A 25,489-nucleotide genomic window follows, 5' to 3' on the forward strand; every position below is an offset into this window, starting at 1 on the left:
GAGGGATGATCTCTCCCTGTCCTTATCTCCACTCCTAAACCTCTCCATATGTATTTTTTCCCCTGTCCAGCTGAAAAGGGGAGTGACAGAGCAGCTTGGGTGGCTGTCCAGCCTCCAGCCAGGGCCAACCCACCACAGAGGCTTTGGGACCACTGCAGACTGCTCCTGGGGCACGTCGCCTTCGTCTTACCGTATGTTGTTCTTTAGCCTCTTGGTGCAGTGTGGACACCTGAAGGAAGTTGGAACCTTGGGGAAGTTGAGTAGCTGGCTCACTTTGCCACCGTCTCTGCCATAGTAGAAATCATCTACCAACATAATGAGCTTACTTTGGGATGAGTCAACTACGTTTTCACTTGGCTCAGGAGCTTTAGCAGGTGGGGACAGTGCAGGGATGGGGGTAGAAGAGGGTGGTGAAGCAACAGCCGTAGTTTTTTCTGGAGAAGGAGGCTTTGCAGACTGAATATTTGGTTCAGATTCTAGAGATTTTCTTTTCTTGATAAATTCAACCATTTCAGGGCAGCAGTACTGAAAGGAGAAAACAAATCCAAGCCCTACGTGTTAGGCTGTATCTCCAAAGAGCTCGTTACACACCACTAACCAGACACAGACTGACCAGTGCTAAGACAAGACAGAGGATCTCTGCAGAAGGGCAATGCAGAGCCAATGCCCAACTCTCTGTTTGCACCCTTTCCTGCTAAGGAAGCCCAGAAAATAAACACATCTCCTGGCAGCATTGGGACATCAAACTGCCCTGCCTAACCCAGCGAGGGACACTGTGGAACGGCTTCCCAAGGCCTCTCCTTTCCCTCTCCCTTCCTCCCCATCAGACCCTTCCTTTCCACACAAGTCCCCAGTTGAGGGAAGAGGGCTCCTCTTTGCACCCCCCCCCCCAATTACCCATTAACTGCTCATCTCAGGCGTGTTACTTACACACATGTGTCCTCTTAAAGCTTCAGTGACTCGAAACTGAGCATCACACCTCGGGCAGACCTTCCTGCCACCATCTTGCAAGTCAAAGGTGGGAATAGGAGAGGAGCTGACTGGAACAGGAAAACCACAGAAGATTAGAACCCTCCCACTTCACCTTAAACCTCAGCAATCTTTCTGGAGCCACACTCAGGGCTCATTTCAAGAGCTGCACTTAGAACCACTAACTAGCCTGGAAGAGGCAAAAACCTGAAGGTGTTTTCTTTGGGGAAGTGAAACAAGGAGTTTGTCCCATGGGCTCCTGGTGTGGAACATTCCAGGCCCCTTTCCCAGCTGGCAGCACGCCCACCACCACTCTTGACTGCACAGGAATGTACAAATAGCCATGAGCAGGGGACAGCTGCTGGAGAGAGCAACGTATGGATGGTGAGGGAGTTAATGGGAAAGCTTTTCAAGGGGTTGTCCCTGCTACAGCACCTCAGTGGTTACTGGTTGATGTTTACATTCTACCCCAGAAAACAAACCCCTGGGTTCTCAGCAGAGTCCTGGAGCTGCAGCAGCTGCCACAGACGGTACCTTTCAACGATGATGACGAGGAGGAGGACTCTGAAATACTCGACCTCTGGGAGCCATGCACAGGGCTGCTGTTGGACACCACGAGCGGGCCGGGGCTCTGGCCCAGCGAAGGGATGGTGTTCAGGGTGTTCACCAGCTTCGCCACCTCGTTGCTGTTCTCCCCAGTGACTCCAGGTCTCTTCACGGTCACGAAGCTGGCGATGCTCACTGGAAGGGAAGGGCAGTGAGGGAACACTCATGAGGGATCACCTGCTGGGTGAATCCCACCCCACACAGCATGCTTTGCCTCCTGCTCTTCTCCTTGGGACTCTCAACACAAGGGGCAGATATCCTGTCCAGGGACACACAGGCTGGCAAGACTGGGAAAGCACATTTCCTGAACCTTCCAGACCACACTCTGAAGTGTGAGCTCAGCCCAGGACACTGGGAGTCACACAGATTCTTTGTGTTTCTTCTCTAAAGGCAGCTGTGGATCGTTATGGCCTCTCAAAGCTAAAACCACCCTGACTACTCGCTGCGTGAGGAAGGATGCTTTGCTGTTTTAAACTGTCCCTGTTCCTGAGCAACCACTTCCCTCATGAACTCAGAAAACATTCAGGAAACAAAAGCACAATACAGTTAGTTCTGCTTGTGTCCACCACCTGTTCAGCTTCACCTTTAACCAACCACAAGTGATCAACACAGAGTACTTTTCACTTTCTTTTGGGGACTCCTGACAGGCTCAGAACGTTCTATGAAACAAAATCTAGCTCGTTTTCAAACCAAACTGGACATGATGGGAAGATTCTCCTCGTTTCCCAGGTTGGTTAAGGGATGGAGTGTTGGGTCTGCAGAGAGGCGACCCCAGAAGCCAGGAGCTGTGGCTCAAGCCCTGCCTCCAGCCGGTACACGGTTACCGACCTCGCTTTTCCATGGTGAGTCTTACCTAATTTGGGGTTAGTAGCTTGACTGGGCTGCCCTGGCTGCTGCACAGTTAACTGTCCAAGTGGTGTTGGCTGCGTTGCAGTAGGAGTTGTGGAGGTGCTGGGAGTGGACTTACTTTGCTGTTGTGCCTGGGACTGTGGTACAGTGCTCCTGATGGTGAGCGTGGCCGGAATGACCGTAGTGAAAGTGTTGGTGGTGGGTCGGACCGGCATGGGCGTACCTGGTCTCACCTGGGCCATTTGGGAGAACACCTGAGGAACGCCAACTGTTGGTTTAACAAACTGTGTACCTGGGGCTTGGGGAAAAACAAAGGAACAAACAAGGTGGGTCAAGTCATCGAATTCCATTCCTCGTGCTGTAAACCCAGCACAGCCCATCTGCTGACACCGCCACGCTCCCCACACCCCCCAGCCACTTCAGTGGAAGCTTTAGGAGTTCAGCACCTTTGCTTCGCTTCCCAACCAGACTGAAACTCAACATGGACAGAGCAAGGATGGGACCTGCAGCTTTAAAAGTGGAGTTTTCCAAAAGTCCCAAGCAGCTCATGATAAATCCCACTGATTGTCATGGGGGTGACAGTCCCAATCACCAGGCCCACTGGAAATGGTGGGAAGGCGCCTTAGGGCTGGGCAAGGGTGATCCTACAGTTGCTAATTAGTTGCAACTAATTGGGATATGAGGCTTTGGAGATTCGGTCTGGGGAGAGTCAAAGGTGACTGGTGACCAGCACGGATACCCTTTCCTAAGGCAGGGTCTTTCTGATGGAGCAGCAGGGACCATCCTCAGGTTGTGGCTGGTTTCCAGGCAGCCAGGGAGCACTGGAGTGGCACAGGGAGGTTTTGGAAGGAAGGAAGAGGGGTGGTCATGGGCTGGGATCCTGCAATTCAGTTGGCTGAGGCTGGACTATATGGAGCTCTGAGGCAGACTGTGCTTCCAGCTGGATGTCTCCTCCTCTGCACTCCACTGCAGAGCAACGAGCAGAACCAGAGCCACTGGCACAGACAAACTCACCTGCTCCGTCACTAAACCCCCCCTCCTCATCTCTGCAGGTGAATCACAGCTTTCAAACGTTTCCTTTTCATCCTCAGCACTCTAAAAAGGATCCTGAGAGTGGCTGAGGCTCCTCTCAGTCCTTACCTGGGACGAGGGTGATGGGTCTGACTGTCTGGCCTTGCTGTACGTTCAGAACAATCCCCACTTGGTTCATGGTGTTTTGCACAGGCCGCACGTTCCTCACGGGAAAGCCCTGTGGTCAGACAGCACCGTTACCATTCCCAGCACATCCCAAGCACTTCCACACTTCCTACCTTCAAAAGACAACCAAGCTAACCCCCCCCTCAAGCCCACAGCATTATCACCTCCACAGCAAGTGACCTGTGAGGGCAGGTTGTCCTCAGCCAGCACCTTCCCCACAGCACAGCCCCCTCCTCACACCGTGTGACATCTGCTAGAGTGACTCCACTCAGAATTCTGTCTCCTTCTCAAAACCCCTACAGACATCTTCCTCCCAGTCCTTACCAAACCAGAAAGCCCTACTGAGGCAGTTTCCCCAGATGGAAGAAGCTGCAACGTGCAAAGACAATGGTGAAGTGTTTTATTTTAAAACAGAAGCAGGAGCTCCAGTACAGAGACACACTCAGTCTGTGAGAGAGCTTCCCCAGGCTCAGAGCCACTGAGCAATTACCTGCACACTGCCCAGGAAAATAAACTGGAGGAGTTAAGTACTTGAGACCCCCCAGCAGGTCCTACTGGGGAGGCTACAGGCGAGAGTCAGCGTGAAGCCCCGTCAGACCTGTGCTGGCTCCACGGGCCCTGCTGAGCTGTGGAACTGGGCCAATTTCCTCCAGCAAGATCCAGCTGCAAAGTGACTGGGAACACATGCTACTCCCAAACAAAGCTGCTTCTGAACCGACATCAATTAGAGCACAAAACCCCAGCAGATCTCAGCTCCAAGTGTGACATCCACTGAGGTGCAGGAGAACCACCAGAACAGGCACCAACCAGATTTGTTTCCTTACAGAGCAGAGTCTCTGACAGCAAGTGATGGTGTGTGCTGGTCACCCAGCAGGGAGGACACTCACCTGGGTTGTTATGAAGATGGGCTGGCTGGTCACTGGAGAACTGGTGACGTGATTGGCATTCTGCATGATCTGCACAGGGCGCAGCACTGGCTGGGTCACCATCGTGCCCAGCCCCGAGGTCGGGTTCTGGGTGAGGATTAGTGGCTGCCCACTTTGCTGGACGAGAGGATTGCCAGCTGGAAGAGACACCCCAACAGACAAGAGACACAGCCAAAGTCACAACTGGCAGGTAAAAAGGCTGCTGCTTCTCACACACGCTCACCCCAGCAATTGGACCCTTCAGGGTTTGAGTGAGCTGGCCAGAGCACGCTTTGAATGAGCTCCTGCAGCTCTCCACCCCTTTTAGATATCACTTTAATATCCCTCTTCAGGCCAGGATCTTCCAAGCTGCCTAAGAACCAGGTATCCAACCCTCTTTGCCCTGAGCAGCCACGGAGACTGGTTAGTGTGGCTCCTACACACCTCTGGCACGGGCGCAGCAGCTAAAGGAGGTGTTTTTTCTGGCCTCATTAACCAGGAGGGAAGAATTCACCTCTTGGCAGATGCTGGCAAAGCTCAGGCTGAACCACTCTGACCCCTGGCACAGGAGCTGTCCCAGAGGGAGAGCTCTGCTGACAGATTCTGAACAGCATCAACCATCACAGGCCATCAGGGACGCTGGAGTTTGCTGAGGGCGTCAACCAAGCAGGACCAGGAGGTCACAGCAATCCTGAAATGACCTGAATTCCTGGATAGGAAGGGACCATAGGACTGCACCTTCATACAGTGGCAAGACAGGCTTCAGCACTAACAAAATAAGGGAAAGAACCCCACCAGGAGAGGCTGGAAACATCTGGATCACACCGAAGTCACACTGAGCACACCGCCTGTGCCATCAGAACATCTTAGAATGGCTCAAGGTGCTCATCCTTTGATTCAAGAGTGAGACAACCTGCCTGGACCAAAGTTAAGGTGGGAGAGAGGGTAGTTTTATCCCCTGAACACCCATAACATCACACAGGACATGGATCACCTCACACAAGTCCTTGGGTACAACAGTGTGTTCACCTAATTACACCCAACCAGGTTACTGCGGCGCCGCGGGACACGATGGGTCAGCTGAGAGCTGTGCCTGAGCTCTGTGGGGCAGGAGAACCACCCAGCTTCAGCACCTTCACACTGGTTTTTCCTTTAGGATTTGCTCCTTTGACAGTAACTTGCACACTGCAGAGCAGCAACTTGATTCCAGGCAACTCTGCCAATGCTGGTGACCCAGCTCCAGCACCGGTGACCCATCCTCATGCCCAGAGGGGGGCTTCCCCAACTGATTTTTGCTGTGGAGATCTACTACTGACTGGTTGCTGAGAGATGAGCTGCTGAGAACCTCTGTGATGAGGCTCTGCCCAAGGTGCAGAGCCTGGATGGCCAACATCCCAGTGCCCCTGCCAGTTACCCAGTGCTCTCCCTCTGCCTGCTGGTGAGAGGGACCCCACGGCCTTCTGAACTGCTAACCTTGGAAGTTCAGCATTTACCACCACAGATGCTGTTATTTGGGAAAAGGAGAGGTTTCCTGGGTTGCTCAGAAGGGAATTACATCCTAGAGGGGGAAAAAAACCAAACCAACATGCAACCAAACCAACATGCAACTAAATGAGTGCTGGGAGAAGGGATGGGTTGAACGGGGCTCTCTCAGCCCTGGCTTGTAAGTCTTGTTAATTAATGTAAAACAAGAGGCAAGACGACAGCCACGAGCACACAGAACAGATTGCTGGAAGCTGGGCTCACTCCAGACACGGCTCATTTCATGAGCATGACACACAGGCTCAACTTCAACTGGGATGTGACCCTCAGTCACTGGGCCAGCAGAGACTGCAGGGACCGAAGAGGTGACAGATGTCCCTGTGGCACTTTGCCACTCAAAAATCCTCCCTGGCCTCAAGCCAGACAGGATTCCCCTGCAAGTCCAAGTCGTGTCACACGAGCTGGAAGCAGCTTGATGAATACAGCACTGGGGAAGGGGGAAAGGCCACGCTTTGGGCTGAAGGAGTTGGCTTGGGCCAGGCCTGAAGCTAATGGGCCAAGCTGTCCTCTGCTGCATCAGCACGCTCAAGAGGAGGATTTACTCCCCCACAGAGCCTGAAGCACTCCTGAGATAAGCAAACCCAAGTGCTCCTCTCAGCTAACAGCATCCATCCAAAGTGTTTGAAGACCCACTGCTCAGCGAGGGTGACAGCGACCGGGACACGCAGCACTCCCACCTCACACAGCACCCATCCCACTCCAGCACACCAGGAAGGCACAGCCCCCCCACACCCCCAAAACACACAGCCCTGACCACAAGGCTCAGCACTCAGTGTCCAATGCTTCCCCTGACCCAGCTGCCAGGTCTCCACTGTTCAGAAGGTGAGTGTGCCCTGAGGCTGAGAAGGCTGTTTCCCTCCTGTCTCTCTTCCACAGCACACCAACACATCCCCCCTCACTGCTGGGGTTTCCTCAACAGCTCTCAGTCTGAGCAGCACCTCAGGAATTCCCCAAACACTCCTGACACAGGCCTGGGTGTGTGGCAGGAGGGGATCCCAACACATTACCCCATAGCAGGGGAAAGGGACAAACCCGGTGTGGCTCCTGGGTGGCTGAAGATGCCAAGTCCAGCAGGTGATCCCTGCACGAGCAGGCAGCCCAGCAAGCCACACTCCCCCCTCCAGGCACTCCCCAGCAGTGACTGGTGACTAGGTGACATCCTACAAGAGATACACAGAAGCAGCAGGACTAGGGGAAGTGGAAGCTGAGGTCACAGTGAGCGACATCCCTGCCCCTCTTGTGTTTTACCCATGGAGTAAAACCAGAAGGGATTCGTTCCCAACAGCTCCCAGTAACTGAGTTAAAAGCAGCAGCACAGAGGAGCTACAATCCCATTCCTCCAGCACACAGCAGAGGGACTAATGTCCAGAAACACACCACCAGCTCTTGAGGGAAAGGGAGCCTGTGAGGAACCTTAGGAGAAGGGTTCTGTGTACCTCTGAGCTGCACCACAGTCACCCAGGGAAGCACAAGCCTGGCTCTAGCCAGCCTACAGAGATCCTCCCAAACCTCTGCTGCTCTCCAGCACAGGGAATGCTGAGCATCAGGCTCTGCAGCAGGGGATTGAGAGAGAGGAAGGCAAAACGAGCACAGTTCCTCCCCCTCTCCAACCTTCCTCCCCACTGCTTCACGTCAGGTGATGGAGCTCTGGATCAGTCTCCGTGGCTCTCACCCTGCAGACTAATGAGCAAACAGCAAGGAAAGGAGCAAAGGGGAGAGTTTCTCAGACTGTGGAACCCTGCACGATCCCTTCCAACTCCAGACATGACCAGGGCTCTCCAGGGGAGATTCCCACAAAACCCCACCCCTTCTCAGGGCTCAGGGAATCTCCTGGAGGAGCAGATCCTTGGGGAGCACATCTCCACTCCTCAGATGAGCACACAAATAATTTCCTGATAAACATAATGCTATTAGCAGATTGGTTTTTAGCAGCCACACTTTTTTAAACCATTAATCTAATTGTAGTAGAGTGGTATCACCAAGCCTTTATTAATTCCTTGTAATTGCTTTGGAACATCTGTCTCAAATTACTTCCATTCATAAAACTATGAAATATTCATCACAAGTGTGTTACCCAGTGAGAGCCAATATATTTGGAGTTCAAGGTACTTCTGAGACACTCTCAAAGGTACCAGTCTCAAACCACACAGAGAATCTTCCTTGTTACTTTTATGTCTGGTCATATTTTACTAAGAACAATGCAACAACTTTTAGGTGAGTTCAGCATCTTTTCCCAGCTCCTCAATCCCACTTTAATATGGTGTATTGAGTTAGAGAGGCTGCTTACCCTGTCTCTGAAGGAAGCACACCACTGCTCTGATTCACCTCAGAACTGAGCCAACACAGGGGTTGAACATACCTACTCCTGTGAGTAGGTGCACCAGAGTGACCCTGAGGAGTTGGGACCTTCTGTTTGTATCTTACCTGGGGGCAATACTACCCACAGCAGTTTCCACTGATGCAGAAGGACACTGGATTTGCTCTCACATGGTGGAAAACCAGCTGCTTCTCCCTGCAGGTCTTGACACAACTCCCTGTCCAAACTCACCCACGTGTCTCACCCAGCTCCTGCTGCTGGGGAAACCCAACTTATCCAGGACCACGTGCTTAGTTTTAGTGTCCATCCCAACCTGTCCATGGCTGAATCACTTTGTCTCCTCCCAAACACCCCTCCACCTCGACTCTCTAAGCACTACTCAAAGTAAGCTCCACCTAAATCCCCCCCCCAGGCAGGAAGGCCAGAGGAGGCAGGTGAGAGCAGGCAGCAGAAGTGTACCTGTTCCTAAGCAGGGACAGCCCAATTCCACTCACCTCCAGCTACCCAGAAGCCTTCCCAAGGCCTGAGTGCACTTCCACAAGCAGTGTGTCTTAGCCATAGGTTGTGTGAACAGCTACTGCTGAGGAGCTGGCAGCTCTGGCTACCAGGAGTGCTCCCACAGAGCCTCACGTGAGGGTGAGTTTAGGATCGTGGCAGCCAGCAGTGCCAGACCATCATCAGTCACCCTGGGCTACAACCAGATGTAGGCTCAGCTCCATTCCAGATGTTGAGCTGGTGCTTTGCTGGATCTTGACCAGGAAAAAGGTAATTGAAATGGCCAAAAAAAAGCCCAACCTAAACCCTCTGCCACACCTATGACTTAAGAGTTCTGCTTTCCTATGTACCAGACTCAAGTGTGTGGCAAGGACCAAGGGCACAGGGAATCAAAGGACTCCTTGTCCTAGCCCTGCTCCAGGTACTCCCTGTTGTGAAAGGCTCATCACCAGGGTTCAGTGTGTGTAAGACAGGCAGGTACCTGCGATGGCCCAACTCACTGTTGGCATCAAGCACCAGAAAGCACCATCCTTGTGTCTTTATCCAGTCAGGGTTCTGCTACAAATTAAAGGATCAGCCAGGGTCTGAAAGGACAGAACTCCTTCCCTCTGGCATCTATTGCTTTTCACAAGCCCAAATCCTCATTCTTGGGTACTGACAGCCTCTGACCCAAGAACCAAACCAACCAACTGCAACAGATTGCACCAAGGCATGGGTTACATCAGTAATACACCAGTTTGAATCTCACCAGTTTGGCTGTGGAAGGGAAGTGGCAGGGAACACAACTCACCCAGCCAACACCCGGCTTCCTTGCTCACTTCAGAACTGTGAGGAGGATCAGGAGTTACTCACCACCCAACACTGCCACACACTCAAGCTCTTGGCAGAGGAAAAAGCATCATTACCTGTGTAAATTACCCATTCTCTGCTTTTAAGAGATTACCACCTTGGCTGAGCTACACCAAACTCTCCTGATTTCTCAGACAGGCCACCCCTGCCAAGACTCTCTCTCTCTCTTGGAGAAAAATCAGCTCCCTGCCTCCTGAGCTCCTCATTCCCAGGACACCCAGCCTCATGCAGCACCACCAGCTCTGCCCAGCACCCAAAAGCTCCACTCACAACTAGAAAAGCTGATGTTTGTTACAGGGTTTTTACCTCCTAAATATGCCCAGTGACTGGACAGGATGTAAAAACAATCCCTGACGTCCCCTTGAAATGTGAACACCAAGAACAGGAATAATTCCAGGCTAAAATGGTTCATTACCCGTAGCAGTTTTATCAACTGAGTTATAATCCTCAACCACAGAATCTTCAATCACATCACTGATTTTCTGCCACGGCTCCAGCTCCTCCTCCTCACATTCCATAAAAAGGTCTGTGTCCGCCATCCTGCAGAAGGGAAAAGAGAAACCTTTATTGGAAAGAACTCTGGTTTGCTGGGTGGCAAAAGCCTCACTGAATTCTCATGCCAGAAGTATGAACAATGTTTGTATTTCCCAGTGTTCCAAAGGAAAAAAAACCAAAACCCAACACAAAGCAATTATGAAATTGAGTTGTGCATGTTCAGGTCCTTTTGTACTTCTCTGGTTACAGAGCTGACTCTGTGTCCTACTTTAATAGGCCAGGTTTCCTTTCCAGATCAATCTGTGAAGTCAGGGCTGAAAACCACTAGGTTCAACCTGAAATTGCACTGGGTTTGCCTCTTCTGTGTAAGAAAGCCAACCCAACAGCTCTGATATCAGAAGTCAACCCCCCCTCATAACTCCAGGCCCTTTAAATACAGGAGGATGAACTGTGTTTTCTGCTCTGTTTGTGGTTTTGAGCACTCCAGGATTCCTGCCAACACACATGATGGAGATTGAATATCCCAGCTCAAAGGAGCAGAGAAACGTGTGAACAGCCCTGAGCCAACCTCAGCCAGCCCCTCACCCCAAACCCCTGTATCCCCAGACCCCCCCCCGCTCTTCCCTGGAGCAGGGAACACGACAGGCAACTGGGAACCAGTTCAAAGAGGGAAAAGTGAAGGGATTTCCTGCTGTTAGATGCACAGTTATCATCTCTCAACTCAAGCAGATACACTCTTCATCTCAGGAATAAAGCACCCCATCTAACTTGCTTTACTCACACAACCATCACCCTGTTTGTTTAGAGGGAAGGCAGAGCAGACAAGCCCAGCCCCTCACATCTCTCCCCAGGAATAAGTCTCTCCTATTTTTGCCACCAATCCCCAGGACTTCTCTCTCCATCACCTCTTTGTAAGCAGGAACAAAGGCAAGTCCACAGTTGCTGCTAATGCCACGCTGCTCTAATGCTGCAGTTCCCAGCGCTGCTCTTTGCTCCACTGTTTACACCCCTCCTCACTTTGTTTGCCTTCCTGAGCACTGCTGCACACCCCCCCCCCCCACGAGTTTTCAGGGATCTGCCCACAACCAGAGTCAAGAACGTTCTCCTGGGGCTGCATCTGAGCCAGACCTCACCAACAGACACATCTGGATGTGTTCAGAGCTCCACTCGACGTTCAGAGCGGCCAGAAGGAAACCCAGGATGATTTAACAACCATCCAGAGTCTCAAGTGTCCCATGGGAGGGCTCAGAAGGTGGCAGAGCTGCCCCAAGGTCCTCCTAGCTCCCACTACTGTCACAGAGGTGGGCTCAGCAGCCACGTGCACAGCAACAAGCAACAGGCTGCTGTGAGGAGTTTCCCCCAGACCCGGCTTCACATCACTCCAGGACTTGGCTGCTTCTACACTTCACTTCAACCTCTATTGCTTTTTTAAGGGAGATAAGGGTTGTTCTGGGAAACAAGACAGCACAAACCCCCAATTTCTCAGTTTCCCACCTGGGTTAGAGTAGAAAAGCATCAATTCTTTCCCCCTACTATCAACCCTGGAAAGGCTGGTGAGCAGAACAAGTGGCAGCTCTGTAGGGTAAGTGAAGAGGAATCAAGCTGTCCAGGAGGGACCTGGCTCTTCTTGATTGTATTTGAGGGGAAAGGAGGCTGTTAACGATTGTGTTTTGTCATCCCTGCTACCATTTGATGGCCATAAAACTCTGATGAGAAACCTTCAGAGACAGACTGGCCAAAATAAACAGCTCCTAACAGGGGACAGGCAGGAAAACGATCCAACTCCCGTGCTGACAGCCTGTGGTTTGCAGAGCCACTGAGCACAGCGATGAGCAGAAGGCTGGAAGGCAGAGTAACATTTATTAGCTCACTGCTGGAAAATCAGAAGAGACATAGCTTTAAAATATAAGCTGGATTAAGTAACCACAGAGCAATTAAACTGTAAGCCTTGTATCGTTAAGCTGTGTCTTATCCCAACAGTGGCAACCCTGGCCAAGCAAGTGCTCAACCTGCTCTGAGCTCCAGTGTCTAAGTCAGCCTCATGTGAGGACTTCCAAGAGGAAAGAGCCCAGATTGTGGACACGTTCTGTGGACACAACCTGTTCATTGGTGTTTTCTGCTGTGCCACACTGGCTGGAAAATGCAGGAGCACCATCACTGGGGCTTCCTGAGACACAACATGAAGCCAAACCCCTGTCTGAAGAAACACTGAAGGGTCTGAGCCAGGAAAGCCTCAAAAAACCTCAATCCCAAGAACCTGTTGACCTTCACCAAGCTCCAGCGCTCTCTTTTAAAGCCACATGTTTGCTGCTTTCCCCTCCTGGACTCTCATTCCTCTGCCCTGTACTTGTCTCAAGAGCCCTCACAGAGCTGTTCCGCGATGCTGCCATCGTGTGAGGGGTGTTTTACCACCAAACACTCACTCTGGTTTTATGCTTAACTGCACCAACACCAGTAATTCTCACTTCCCCGTTACGCTGCTGAAGCACAGCAAGACTCAGTGAAGAATAAGGTAATGTTTAAAGGAAGCCTGTTGCACCACTCTTCTTGCCCACACCTCACAACTCTGTGTATCTCCACAGCAGACTCATGAAAACATTTCTCTACCATTTCTCACTGTTGGCCTCCATGAAATTGGATTTGCTCTTCCTTTAGAAGATGACAAAGCCATCCCCCAAGCCCAACTCAACTCCTTAGTCCCAGTGAGACCACCTCTTGCAGTCCCTCAGGGGATTTGGGGGGATGGTCCTAAATAAGCTGCTCAAACTGAGGGTGTTCCTGGGCTCGTTCAGCTATCAGGAAGCACCCTTGGCAGAGAAAGACTATCCAGTATCGTGATTTCACAGAGGAGCATAAAGAATCCTGTTTCCCTGAGCAGAGACAGATGTTCACAGGCAGGGATCATTTCTTTCCTCACTGTTCCAAGTCCTTTCCAGTCAATTTTTAACCTCAAAAGCGTGCTCTCAGGAACTTCTCAGGCTGGCCAGGGGATCCACTGGTGCCTTATCAGCAAAGGGACGTTAAAGGGTTCCTCCTGCCTAGTGAGGAGGTCGTGCTCTGCGTGCTCTAATGCTGCCTGGAGTTAATTCCCAGGCAGACCTAAGCCAGAGTCCAGAGAAGAGGCAGCACAACCCCAGCTGCTCGAGCCAGAGATCACCACAGGGACTACTGCAAAGTGGAAGTGGTCTCTGCGATGGGAACGAGAACCCAAGGGCTCAAACCTGAGGAACAGCAGATTCCCACTTAGAAAGCAAAAAGCCTTCTAGGAATGAAGATGATGCACAGCAAGAGGCTGCCCAGGGAGCTGGTGACACATCCCATGTTGGATGCCCTGGGAACACAGGCCAGGATGAGGTAGTGTGGGTGATATTGGGAGGCAAGGGTGTTAAAACATCCAACCACAGACACATGAGGCTCCATTTCTCTACAGCAGAGTCCAACTCATGAGCTACACGTGGATCACTGGGTATTTCAGCACTGCTGGGAACCAGCAAGTGTTCTGCAGTTGCTGGGGGTGAGGGTTTTGCTATGGGAAGCAATTAAAACGCTCCCAGAACAGTTCACTGCCTCGCTGAACGCTTCAAACATCACTAATAAACACAGCTCAAACCCAATTACCCAACTCCACACGTCCAAATCCCTGCCCAGAAACGCTGCTCAGAGTGGGTGTGTGAAAAGGCCCGTGGAACTTCTCACAGAAACACGTGTCTATCAGCAAAACATCTTGAAATCAAGGGGGGGAAAAGTAATTGACTGAAGAAGCCCAACAGCACAAGCCCAAGTCTCTCACTGGTCAAATACAACTGAATTACTGTATTTTAAAAACTAAAGAGTGTTCTGAGGATACAGACTTAGACACCAGAGTGTCTGGCATGGAGCATGGGAGCTGATGCTCCTCACAGCACCCATCACCACAGACGTGACCGGCTCCTGCGCTGCCTGAAAAGGTTTATTAACCTTCTCTCAAAGGTGGGACATGGAGCTCAGGGGAAGGAAGGAGCTTGCCAGAGCCCCTTCGTGGCTTAGAAACACAGCTCAAGGTGCCCAGCCCTCACTGAGCACAACTCAAACTCCCTCCTCTTCTGTTAAAACATAAAAAGGGAGGGGGGCAAAAAGAAAAAAGGGGCCAAAGTCATTTCTGAATCACCAGTGGTAACGAAAAGAGACCCCCAGGAGTGCAGCTTGGGCTCAGGTTCAGGACAGGACTGCTCCCAGAGGAAAGCAAGACTCCATGAGCCTTTCATTTATTTCCTCTGCCCATTAACATCAACTTTTCTTAATTGCAAGGCCTGAGTGAAGCCAAGCAAAGCTGATACCAGACACAAGCCGAGGCCACGAGCGTGTAACCACCCCAGCTGATCAATAACCACATCTTCATCATCTCCAATACTCACCCTTTGCAGAAACATCTAGAAAAAAAAAAAAACAAACCCCTGTGCAGCTCCTAGGACAAAGCTCCTGTGGGCTGGGGACCCAGGGAGGCTCCCAACAGCAACTGCTTGTCTGGAATCACGTTACCAGACAAGTAAGAGTGCCCTAACGCCGCAGCGATGGGCAGGCTATAAATAGCTGGGATAAATAACCTGCTCTATTAATTAAAGCACGGGCATATGTCTGCCCAGGAACTAGAGAGAAAGTCTCTGCACACGCTGGAAGGAGAAATAAATAAAATCACCCCACTGCTCATAATTATTCAGAAGATGCAAAGACAAAACGCTGCGGAGACTGTAGCTACAAGCTTCTTTTGACACCAACTTACACTGTGAGCACAGTATTTCATCTGTTCGGAGCAGCTCCACTCAGAAAATGTCTCCTCTCCTCTCTCATGTAACAGCTTTGTTTTTCAAAGCTTTGATCTCGAATATTTTTGTATGTAAGAAGCCTTTGCTCAATAAAATGATTAATCCCAATGATAAATACTCTACATTTAGCTTTTCAGCGCATCGCTGGCAGATGCTGGGGTTGGGAAATATAGGGATGCCAAGAAGAAAAAAAAAAGATAACAAAAAAACCCACCCCAATCATCATCATCACAAAGTGTTCTAAGCACAGGGGAAAGAGAAAGCCCTTCAGATGGAAAGGTGTTTTCTCTTCCCTTTGGCTGGGAAGCGGGAGAGGACCTTCAGGGGAAGAGCCAACGTGTATTTATTGGCCTTCCACAGGTACCTGGCACCACTGCAAGACACAGACCCTTGAGTTTTTGACATGGTTCACACAGGAAAAAGCCAACAGCCATTAAACTCTGGTGGCAAAGGCCACCCCATTGCACCCTCTGAGCCATGAGACCACCATCACCGGGGGGACACAACCAGAGAGATGGTTTATTTGCATACACCCTGATACCACATCACAGGAGCAGGAGAAATCCTTTTCTCTTCTCCTCCACCTCACTGCACCACACACAGGTAAAAAATTCTCCCTTATTTCAGCTGAAATTGGGAACCCAAAGCCAGGCTGCATCTATGGATGGGTCACTCTGACGTGGGGAGAGGTATCGGGTACCAGCCCTCCAGGCTGGTGTTATCCTCCCAAGAGAGAAGCAGGCTGAAAGGACAGAACTCTGTCCTCTGGTTTAAGCCATCACTGGCTCTTCCCATCCTCCAAACCATCCCAATAACCAGGCAGGCAGCTGCCTCTCCCCAAAATGAGACAAAAGGCTCTGCTACCTCCACCAGCTCACCGACTGGGTGATGCGAGGGGAGAGCACCGGTCCCCAGCGCTCCCTCCTCCCCCAGCACCTGTGGCTGGCAGGTCCTCCCTGACAGCTGCAGAGCCAGGCAGCTGTGTGTCCCTGAGGGATCCCCAAAGAGCTGTGGTTCTGTATTTACAGTTTCAGTCACAGCCTGGTGTTACGTGACAGGAGGCAGAGGAGTGATGACATACACATGCTACACACAGACTTCAAGTTAATGACCGGCTCAGCGCTCTTCACACGATGGGGCTGCGCTGCCCTTGCTACAGGAGCTTCTCTTTCAAAGGCTTTTAATTAAAAAAAAAAAAAGAAGTATAAATAAATCAGTCCTTGTCAGGGCACCGCTGGTGGCCCCATTTCTGCCTACTGGGTGAAATCATCTGTGACACAATCAGTCCTACGGGCACGCGAGCAGGGCAGAAGGGAACACAGGTGACTTGGTAAAGCAAAGAGCTGAGTTCTGCTGGGAGATGGAAAGACAAGGAGGGACCAAGACCACAGCCCAGAACCTCACCACAACCCAAGGCAGAGGCACCTACAGAGCCAGGAATATCACCACGTGCTTTATGGAAAGAGGTAGAATTCATCAGCCCTGTGGGGATCAGGCAGTTTGGACAGGACCCAGGAGCCTCCGCTCCCACCTCTGGCTCCCCTGGAGCTGCAGGATGAAGGAGCTCCAGGCACAAGCACGTTCACACTGACCATCCCAGAACGGGTAGAAGAGTCACTGTGTTAAAGACCAGACATCCCAATCGTACAAAACACCACCAAGCCCCCACAAGTCCCAGTCTAAAGCTTTATTGGTATTTCCAAAGGAGAACATGCATCTCCATGTGAATGTACAAGGTAAACCCCAAGGGAACACGCACTGACAGTCCAAGCGCTAGCACTCACCAACAGTCCAAGCACTAACACTCACCAACACGCCAGTACCTCTTAGTTTTCCTTCTCTTTTTCAAAGGAACAAAGTCCCAGCTGACTCCATGGGGAACCCACACTCAACAGGCGACTCTCAGCGATGAGGGACTGTGTGGAAGCTGAGCCAAGCAGGAAGAAACCGCTTCTGAACCGTAACGATGGGCCTTGCATCTTCCTGAAGTCCATGACTAACGAGTTCTAGCAGAGAGGGCGACTCCTGCAAGTCCTTCCCCTTGCTCAGGATGCTACACGGGGCAGCACGGCAGGGATAGAGCTGACATGAAGAGCAAGTGGTGGGGTGTCTGCACAGGGACCCTCTGGAACAGCTCCCAGAAGGATGTCAGCATGGGACAGCAGGCAGGCTTGCTGGGAAGGAAGAAATCCACCCAGGGCAAACCACATCCTGGCTCCAGCGAACCCAGGAGCACAGGCAGGGGCAGGCAGTGCCCAGCCTACAACCCAGAAGAGGACATTTCCATCGCCAAGCAGGTGAAATGTCTTCATCCTTCTTGCCAAGGGTCTGGCAGGTCTTATGTTGCTCTAGCTCTGCCTCTGCAGGTGTCATTGCAGCCTGGATGCAACACCATCAGTACCCCAATCCCTTCCAGAAGTACCTGTTAGTACTCACTCACCGTACACTCCCTTCACCACTCTCTACAAAGCCACCCCCTGGACAGGCCAGGGAAGAAAACCTAAACATCTTGAGAGTGAGGGTCTGTAGTTGAGATGCACATATGAACTGGAGGAGGTGATGCAGTGCAGGCTTCAGGAGAGAAGTGACCAACCGCTCCGGTCCAGATCCTCCTTCTCAATGACCACGTCTCCCCGTTACACCTCCCAGGTGAAGGTGCAGCCTGGCAGAGCTGCTGGGTGTTACTTACTCTCTCCCTTCCTCTCCATGGTGTGAGGAACTTAACTTTTCAAGACCTAGAACCCTGCCCAGGTTACACTACACCCACACCAATCCTATGATAAAGGTTTCTACTGTCAAGACAGGCTGCAACCCTGCTCTGAAAGAGAGATAATGCTCTCCAGTGGCTTTTAATGACCCACTGGCACAGCCCAAACCTGATACAATCTGAGTGATGAAAATACACGCTGGATGGTGTTTTCATTCCTCCTCATCACCAGCAACACCTCTGAAGGAAGAGGGGAAGGCGAAAGGCACACCGCGCAAGCCGAGCGCCGGCGTTCAACAGCTCCGTCCCACGGGCTGCCTGCTGTGGTTGACTTGACTTCAGTGGGTACCTGAAGTCACTTCAGAAGGCCCATTACATTCCCTACACGTGTTATCATTTAGAGCCCTATATGTTTTATTAAAGGCTTTGAAGTGTGCGATGCCAGCTAATTAAAACAGATTATTATGCACTCAATTACAGCGATTGTTATCTACCTTCAAGTCTGAACTGCAGAGCGATGGAAACAAAGCGCTGCCTGATTTCTGGCACGTCTGGTGACTACCCCAGAGCTCCCCATGGCCAAGGAGCATCAGCAGCTACGCTGCTGCAAGGGGGTTCTTCTGCAGGGTCTCTACGCGCACGAGGATGGCTGGAGGTTGTGTGTTGAAGTGGCTGTGGGGATGCTGCTGTGCACAGACAGCAGAACTGTGTATATCCACAGGCACAAGACCAACCCCAAGCAACACTCACGGAACCCTGCACTCAGGGCTTAAAGCGGTGATGGGAGAGGCAGCTCTCTGGACAGGCAGCCTTACTGTATAATAATTACACAACTGAGACAAAGATGTGCATGCAGCAAGCCTGGCTTCAGGTCTGAGGGTAAAAAATTAACAACTGCAGCAACCTGAAGCTCTATAAGACAATATACACAGAGAACCAGAGCGGGGAAAGACACCCAATTTGTAGATCCTTGCGAAGCATTTCCTAAAAGGAGCAACAGATCCCCCCCCCTCTCCCTCCCTCCCCATCCTCTACCCCCACTTCCGATCCCTCGCTCCTGCCCCATTTGGTATGTCTTGGCGACAGCTGCAACTGCTGCCAAGTTAATAAAAATAAAGCTGTGCGTGTTGTCATGTGTTGCGTGTTTCCCCGCGAGGGTGTTGGGCAGCAGGCTCCGTGCCTCTCCTCCCTCTCCACACACGCTTCATGCCGCATCCCAGCCAAGGGAAGGAGCAGAGTGAAGGATGCCCCAGTGCAAGCACCCCAAGGATGGGGGGGGGGGGTTCCCTAGGCGCTGGGAGGAGCCAGGCAAACACCTTTTCCCCCCCACCCTGAACACCGAACCGCTCGTTTTCAGTACCTGTAGCCAGAAGAATCAGCCACGGGGTGTTCTGCACGGGTCTGTCAGTGAGCACAGTCCTTCTCCAGAAGGACCTGCTCAACTCAAAGGCTGGCCCAGCGATGGGGCAGGCCAGCAGGTATGTCGGAAGGGGGGGAAAGGCCAAGGGCAGTGAGGGATCCAAGGCTTCGGTCAGGGGCAGGCACAGGGACAGAGCGGGCCTGCCAGCTCAGGAGGAACAAATGGAAACAACGGCTTCCCCTTCACGCCTACTCGGCCCCTTCCACCGGGACTTGTCACCGGGGGAGGATGACACCGGAGGGAGAGGCGGGCAGCACAAGGGGCGCCGAGCAGAGGGGACAAGCCGACCCACCAGCCCCGTTCCCCGGGCCTCAGAGCGGGGCAGGCAGCGGGGAGGAGAAAGGGCTCCGTGAAGGGGGAGCGCTGGCGGGCGGGGGGCGGGGGGGGGGGGGGGAGTCCCCTCACCCCGTGAAGGTCCCCCCGAGAAGGGGCAGCCGAGGCGGAACCCACCCCGGGGGCATTGTGGCGGCTAAAGAAAAGAGAGAGAGAAAAATAATCCCCGTGCCCAACATGGCCGCCCACCCAGCACCAGCCACGGCAAAGGGAGGAGGGGGAGGCAGGCCGGGGAAGGAGGGGGGGGGGGGGGGGGGAAAGGCGGCCGCCCCCTCCCCCGGGGATGGCGGCGCAGGGGGGGGGTGGGGGGGGGAGGCCCCGCTCGGCGCCGGGTTGTGCTGTGTGTGCGGCGGAGGGAGGGGAGAGGAGAGGAGAGGAGGGGAGGGGGGCGGGAGCGGAGGGAGCTGCCGGTACCGCTTCACCGCGGTGTGTGTGTCGTGTATCCCCCCTCCCCACACACACAACCTTCCCCCGGCGGGGGTCTGAGCGCGGATCCCTCCGCCTCCCCTCAGCGCCGGGGCGGGCGGGTGAGCGGCGGCATTCCGCCGCCCAGCGGGAACGGCGGCGGCCGCCGCGGCTCCTCCCCGTCCCCCGCCTCGGCAGCCCCGAGCCCTCCCTCCCTCCCTTCTTCTTCTTCTTCTCTCTCTCCCTCCTCCCGCCGCCGCTTTGTGTACGGCGCGCTCGGGCCCGGCCGCTCCCCCCCCACTCCCCCCCTCCCCTTCCCCCTTCTTCTCCCCCAGACCCAGGCGGTTCGAACCGGTTCCAACGGCCGCTAATACACCCCCCCCACCCCCTTCATTCACCCCCATTCCCCCCCCCCTTCCCTCCCCCCTCCCTCCCTCCCCTTCACATAACGGGCTCACGCCGCCTCACCTTCCTCACCGCCGCCGCGCTCTCCCGCCGCCGCTCAGCTCTGAGGCGGCCCCGCCGCGCTCCGCCGCTCCCCGGGCGAGGCGAGCGGTGCGGGAGGGCAGGTGGCATGGGCCCCGGGCCGGGGCGCGCCGCGGAGCGGGGAGAGGGGGGGGGAGGTGGTGGTGGAGGAGGGAGGAGGAGGAGGAGGAGGGACGGTCCCTGTTGCCGCTCTCCCTCGCTACGTTCTCGCGGGGGGCGGCGCCGCGCGCTGCCTGGGTCTCTCTCCCTCCCCCGCCCCCCCCCACCCCGCTTTCTCCCCTCCCCCCTGAGGGGAGAGAGAAAAGAGCGCCCGGGCGGGCGGATACACGCGTGAGGCGCCCGCAGACACACTCACACATACACACACAAAAAGGGGACCTGGCCGGCGGAGGGATACGGTGACGTCATTTCCTTCTGGCCCGCGGAAAGGCGCGGGGATTGGCGGGCGGCGCGGTGACGTCACTCCCCCCTCGCAAGCCGCCGCTGCCGCCTCCGAGCGAAGTTTGTCTGAGGCGCAAACGGGGCGGGACGGGGGTACCGGGACCCCCCCCCCCACCTTCCTCCTTCCCTCCCTCCCCAGCATCATCCTCATCCTCACCCCCGGGCCCGTCTCTGGCTGCGGGGTCAGGGAGGGTCCCTCGGGGGCGCCCCCAAGACCCGCCCCGGCCCCCGCTGGAGGCCCCTCGCCGCCATCTCCTCAGGCGGGCTGGAGGTGAGGGGGGGGGGGACCCCCCGGCATCTCTCTGAGGCGCCGGGCCCGTCCCGCCAGCACCGAGCGAAGCGTCTCCGGCCGGAATCCCCCTCCCCGCAGCCGGTGGGGGTTTTACCTGCGCTCCTGGGGTCTCTTGGAACCTTCCCCGCCCCCCCACTCCCCGGCGCCTCAGGGCCTGGCAGTGCGCTGAGGACTCGGTGCTGTAGCGGTCATGGCGTTCCTGAGGCTGTAAGAAGGTCTGGATGTCCCAACCTTGGGCCTGCCAGAGTGGAGCCCCCCCCCCACCCCCTTTTGCTTCACCTCTGAGTCCTCAGAGGAGGCGAGGAGAAGTGACAGGGGCTGGAACCCACCCTCCATCCGTGCACACCCCCTCCAGCGTGTCCCCACGGCTGCATCTCCGAAGGAATGACATGACCTGTCGCTGTGAAAGGGAATTCCAAGGTCTGAAAGAGCTCAAGAGGCCTTTTTTGATGCACCTGTCCCGAATCTCTACTGCTTACGCCCCTTCTGGGAGGCTCCCACCAGAAGCTGGCCCCGGTTCCCTCCCCTCAGGGATGCTTTGGTGAGGCAGGCTGAGGATTGACATCCCCAGAGCATCTGTGGAGGTTTCCTGGACAGGGCAGGGCAGCCGGGAGCTGTCCACCCACATGTGCAGGCTGTGCTGAGCCTCTACCTAACCCCACGTGTGCACAGGATCTGTGAGCAATCCCAGCCAGGCCAGGGATGCTTGAGCTGGCTGAAGTGCACGGCTGGGTCGGTGCCAGCAGCATCCCCCACGCTGTGAAGCCAGCGTGTGTCATCAGCGGCCGCGTTTCTCCCCAGCAGAACTGCCAATGCCTTAGATCTTTAATCATGAACTTCTTCCTGCCATCGTGCCTTTAACAATGAACTTCTGCTTGTGAATAATCTAGGGATGAGGGACAGAGAGTGAGAGCCTCTCACTGCACAGGGTGCAGCCCGAGTGAGGGAGGCAGCCCGGTTCAAAGGGGTGATGCATGTTGTTCACTAACACTCCTCTTGGACAAGGATAGGAAGGCACATTTTACAACCCTGTTGACATTCACCTCTTCAAAATGTTCTTTTATTTACTCTTAAACCACTCTGGGGGCTGGGGGAAGCAGCGTGCTTCCCCACCGGACCCCCTCGCTGGGACTCCCGTGTGTTGCTGCAACGTGATTGATGACCCTGTGGTTCGTTAAACAAGCACATTAATTTCCTTCTGATGGTCTTGAGGAGTTACCAGGCGTTCTTCCTGGTTTACACAATGCACCAGGCTCCTTCACCTCATGCTGGAGGGGAGTGTTTTCATTTCACTGTCTATCTGTCGCCTATAAATCATAGGCATACGCAGCACAAAGGGCCACGTTCTCTTCTGTGGTTATGCTGCTGATAATAATAACAAACATCATTATGGCAAGTTATGTGCTTGTATCCTGATGGTGCTTCCCAGCCCTGCCTTGGATGGAGTCATTCTTAATTATTTAATGCACTAACAGCTATTTTCACTTGTTTTTTCAGAAGAAAAACCCAATAATCTGGAAGCAGAAGTTAAGAATAAAAAGTGATTTGATTCTTTTCTCCTTGAATGAAGGGGGAACAGCCACAGCAGCGTTGCTGGGGATGGGAGGCTTGTAAATGGAATTCAGATGTCGGTAGCAGCACAAGGATTTACCAAGGAAGTTTCATATTCTCAGCTGATGACTACTGATGGCTTTGCCTCCTGAAAAAAATTCTCATCTGCTAATCCTGAACTTGCCTTCTCCTTTCCCTGTGAACGAAAGGGTTCTTAGGCCTGAGGTAAAAAGCAAAGCTTTAGAGAAGAAGCTGCAGAGATTCCCCAGGGTGGATTTGTCTTTACCCAGTCTGTGCTCCACAGACTCCAGGTTCAAAGGACAGTGATGCCAGGGAGAATGCAGCTGCTCTAAATCGTGTCCCCATCAGCCAGTTAGTGTTCATCTCTGCCCTGTCCAGCAAGGAGAGAAGGAAATCTCTCTGGTTGGGGAGTGTGGGAGCATTCCCTGCAGTGCCTAAATCCACAGGGGTAGCAAGGCTGGAGCCCAACACCCTTGCTCTGAAAAGAAAGCTCCTGTGTATGTGCACGTACAGGGTGATGCTCAGGAATGGTTGAACTTGATGATCTCAAAGGTCTTTTCCAACCTAGTGATTCTGTGATTCTGTCTTAGAATAACCAAGCAGCTCCTTGGAAGGACGGATTTCAGCCCTCAGAGTGGACAAGGTGGCACAGACTTTCCCCAGTTCTGCAGAATATTCAAGAAAAGAGCGTGGGGCTGCCCAGAAACATGAGTAAAGGCTTTGAGGGAGCAGAAAGCTCCCCTAGAACCTGTTGGAAAGAAAGAAGCAGCTTTAAGAACGCCGCTAACGCCGTGAAGACGCCGTGAAGACACCGTGAAGTCACGTGCATCTCCTGTTTCCAGTGGCAGATCGAGCTGAGTCAGGCAGCTGGGGCCAGACAGACAGACACACACACACATGGCAAAGCATCCAGCTGCCCAGGGTACCCACAGCACTTCAGTTAAGTGGCCTTATCCCTCATTGGGGTATATTCATTAGTTGCTTTAATTACAGCATGTTGCCCTCTTGCCCTTTGGCTGCAGAACTGGCTCTGCACTTAGTTCCCTCCCTGCTGAATTAATGCTGGGGCTCAGTGTGTGTTGGTGGTGAGAAATGTGACATCACCTGGTGCCCCCTTGACCTGTCCCTCTCACACAGCCACGTGCCCAAGGTTTTAACCCCCCCTGTGAAGTTTTGAAGTTGGTTTATGGGGTTTTTTTCAGCCACCCACTGGAACAAGTGGCCGTGGCTCTTCCCAAAGCGTTTTCCCCACCTCCTCAGGAAGCAGAAATCTGGTGTATCGTTGTACCTCAGAAGTCCCTCAGCAAGTACACCCATGGTACAAAGCTGGGAGGAGTGGCTGACACACAGGAACACTGCGCTGCCATCCAGAGAGACCTGGACAGGCTGGAGAGCTGGGCAGGGAGAGACCAGGTGAGGGTCAATAAAAGCAAGTGGAGAGTCTGGCACCTGGGAAGGAACAACTGTTGGTTTCAGTACAGGCTGGGGGTGACCTGCTGGAGAGGAGCTCTGTGGAGAAGGACCTGGGGGTCCTGGTGGGTGACAGGGTGCCCATGAGCCAGCAGTGTGCCCTGGGGGCTGTGAGAGACAATGGGATCCTGGGGGGCATCAGGAGGAGTGTGGGCAGCAGGTCACAGGAGGGGATCCTCCCCCTCTGCTCTGCCCTGCTCAGGCCCCACTGGAGTGTTGTGTCCAGTTCTGGGCTCCCTGGGATAAAAAGGACAGGGATCTCCTGGAGAGAGTCCAGAGAAGGGCCACGAAGATGATGAAGGGGCTGGAGCATCTCCCCTGTGAGGAGAGGCTGAGTGAGCTGGAGCTGTTCAGCCTTGAGAAGAGAAGACTAAGGGGGGATCTAATTAATGTCTATAAGTATCTTAAGCAGGGGATGCAGGGGGAATCAGCCAGCCCCTTTTCAGTGTCTGTGGGGACAGGCCAAGGGGCAATGGCTGCAAGTTGGAGCACAGGGAGTTCTGCACCAACCTGGGGAAGAACTTTTCCCCAGTGAGGGTGAGGGAGCCCTGGGACAGGCTGCCCAGGGGGTGTGGAGTCTCCATCTCTGGAGAGATTCCAGCCCTGTCTGGACACCGACCTGTGTGATATGAGCTGGGGAGCTGCTCTGGCAGGGGGGTTGGACCCCATGAGCTCTCCAGGTCCCTTCCAACCCCTGTGATTCTGTGATTCTGTGAAGTCTGGATTTGGGGAATCCTCCACTGACTGTTTTCCCTTCGTGCTCTGTACAGATGGGGCACTGCCCTGCCTGAGGATGCTTATTAATTGGTTCTGTGCTCAATTTAACTCTTCAAACACCTTGCAACTCATTTATGTTTACAAGGTGTAACACAGAGCACCAGTTTTCCTTAGCTGACAGCTACAAACTTCTCCCTTCTCACCAGGATTTCTCTGTGGTAACTAAACATGTAGGAAATACCCCTCCCCTGTCCCCCACGGTTTCCATACGGCCCAGCAGACAGTGTAAGGGCAGGAATGGGCAGCCAGGATTTACTCCAGCCATCCCAAACCACACAGCTACCCAGTGCAAGTCCCAGTCACTGCTTGTGTCTTTGGAAAGCTTGCTAAAGATCAGGGAAAAGCCCTGACATCTCCATTTTCAGGGCAAAAACCTGCTGCCCCACTTCAGCACCTTCTGGAGCGGGAGGGAGGACGTTGTCTTCTCGATCGGTCTCTGAGCCTTCCTCATGAAAAGCTGTTGGGCTGCAGCCCAGCCAGGTGCTGGAGGACCCAATGGTCTTGGAGGTGTTGGCTCAGCCTTACATTTATAAAGGTAATAGATGTTTTCCCTCTGGGAA

At 53.6% G+C, this 25,489-nt stretch overlaps 1 protein-coding gene across 1 annotated transcript in view; it reads right to left on the reverse strand.

Moving 5' to 3' along the window:
- POGZ (pogo transposable element derived with ZNF domain) overlaps positions 1-20,586 on the reverse strand; it is a 29,781-nt gene extending 9,195 nt beyond the window's left edge. Inside the window, exons 1-8 of the mRNA XM_084276819.1 lie at positions 20,360-20,586; positions 10,145-10,269; positions 4,509-4,684; positions 3,565-3,673; positions 2,543-2,722; positions 1,504-1,710; positions 931-1,040; positions 191-525 (exon numbers count right to left, since the gene is read on the reverse strand). Of these exons, the coding sequence (XP_084132945.1) occupies positions 191-525; positions 931-1,040; positions 1,504-1,710; positions 2,543-2,722; positions 3,565-3,673; positions 4,509-4,684; positions 10,145-10,268 (1,241 nt within the window). The 5' untranslated portion in view covers position 10,269; positions 20,360-20,586. The remainder of the gene's footprint in view (positions 1-190; positions 526-930; positions 1,041-1,503; positions 1,711-2,542; positions 2,723-3,564; positions 3,674-4,508; positions 4,685-10,144; positions 10,270-20,359) is intronic.
- Between the last annotated feature and the right edge of the window lie 4,903 nt (positions 20,587-25,489).

This window comes from Gallinula chloropus (genome assembly GCF_964237585.1).
Source record: "Gallinula chloropus genome assembly, chromosome: 29".
Lineage (NCBI taxonomy): Eukaryota > Metazoa > Chordata > Aves > Gruiformes > Rallidae > Gallinula > Gallinula chloropus.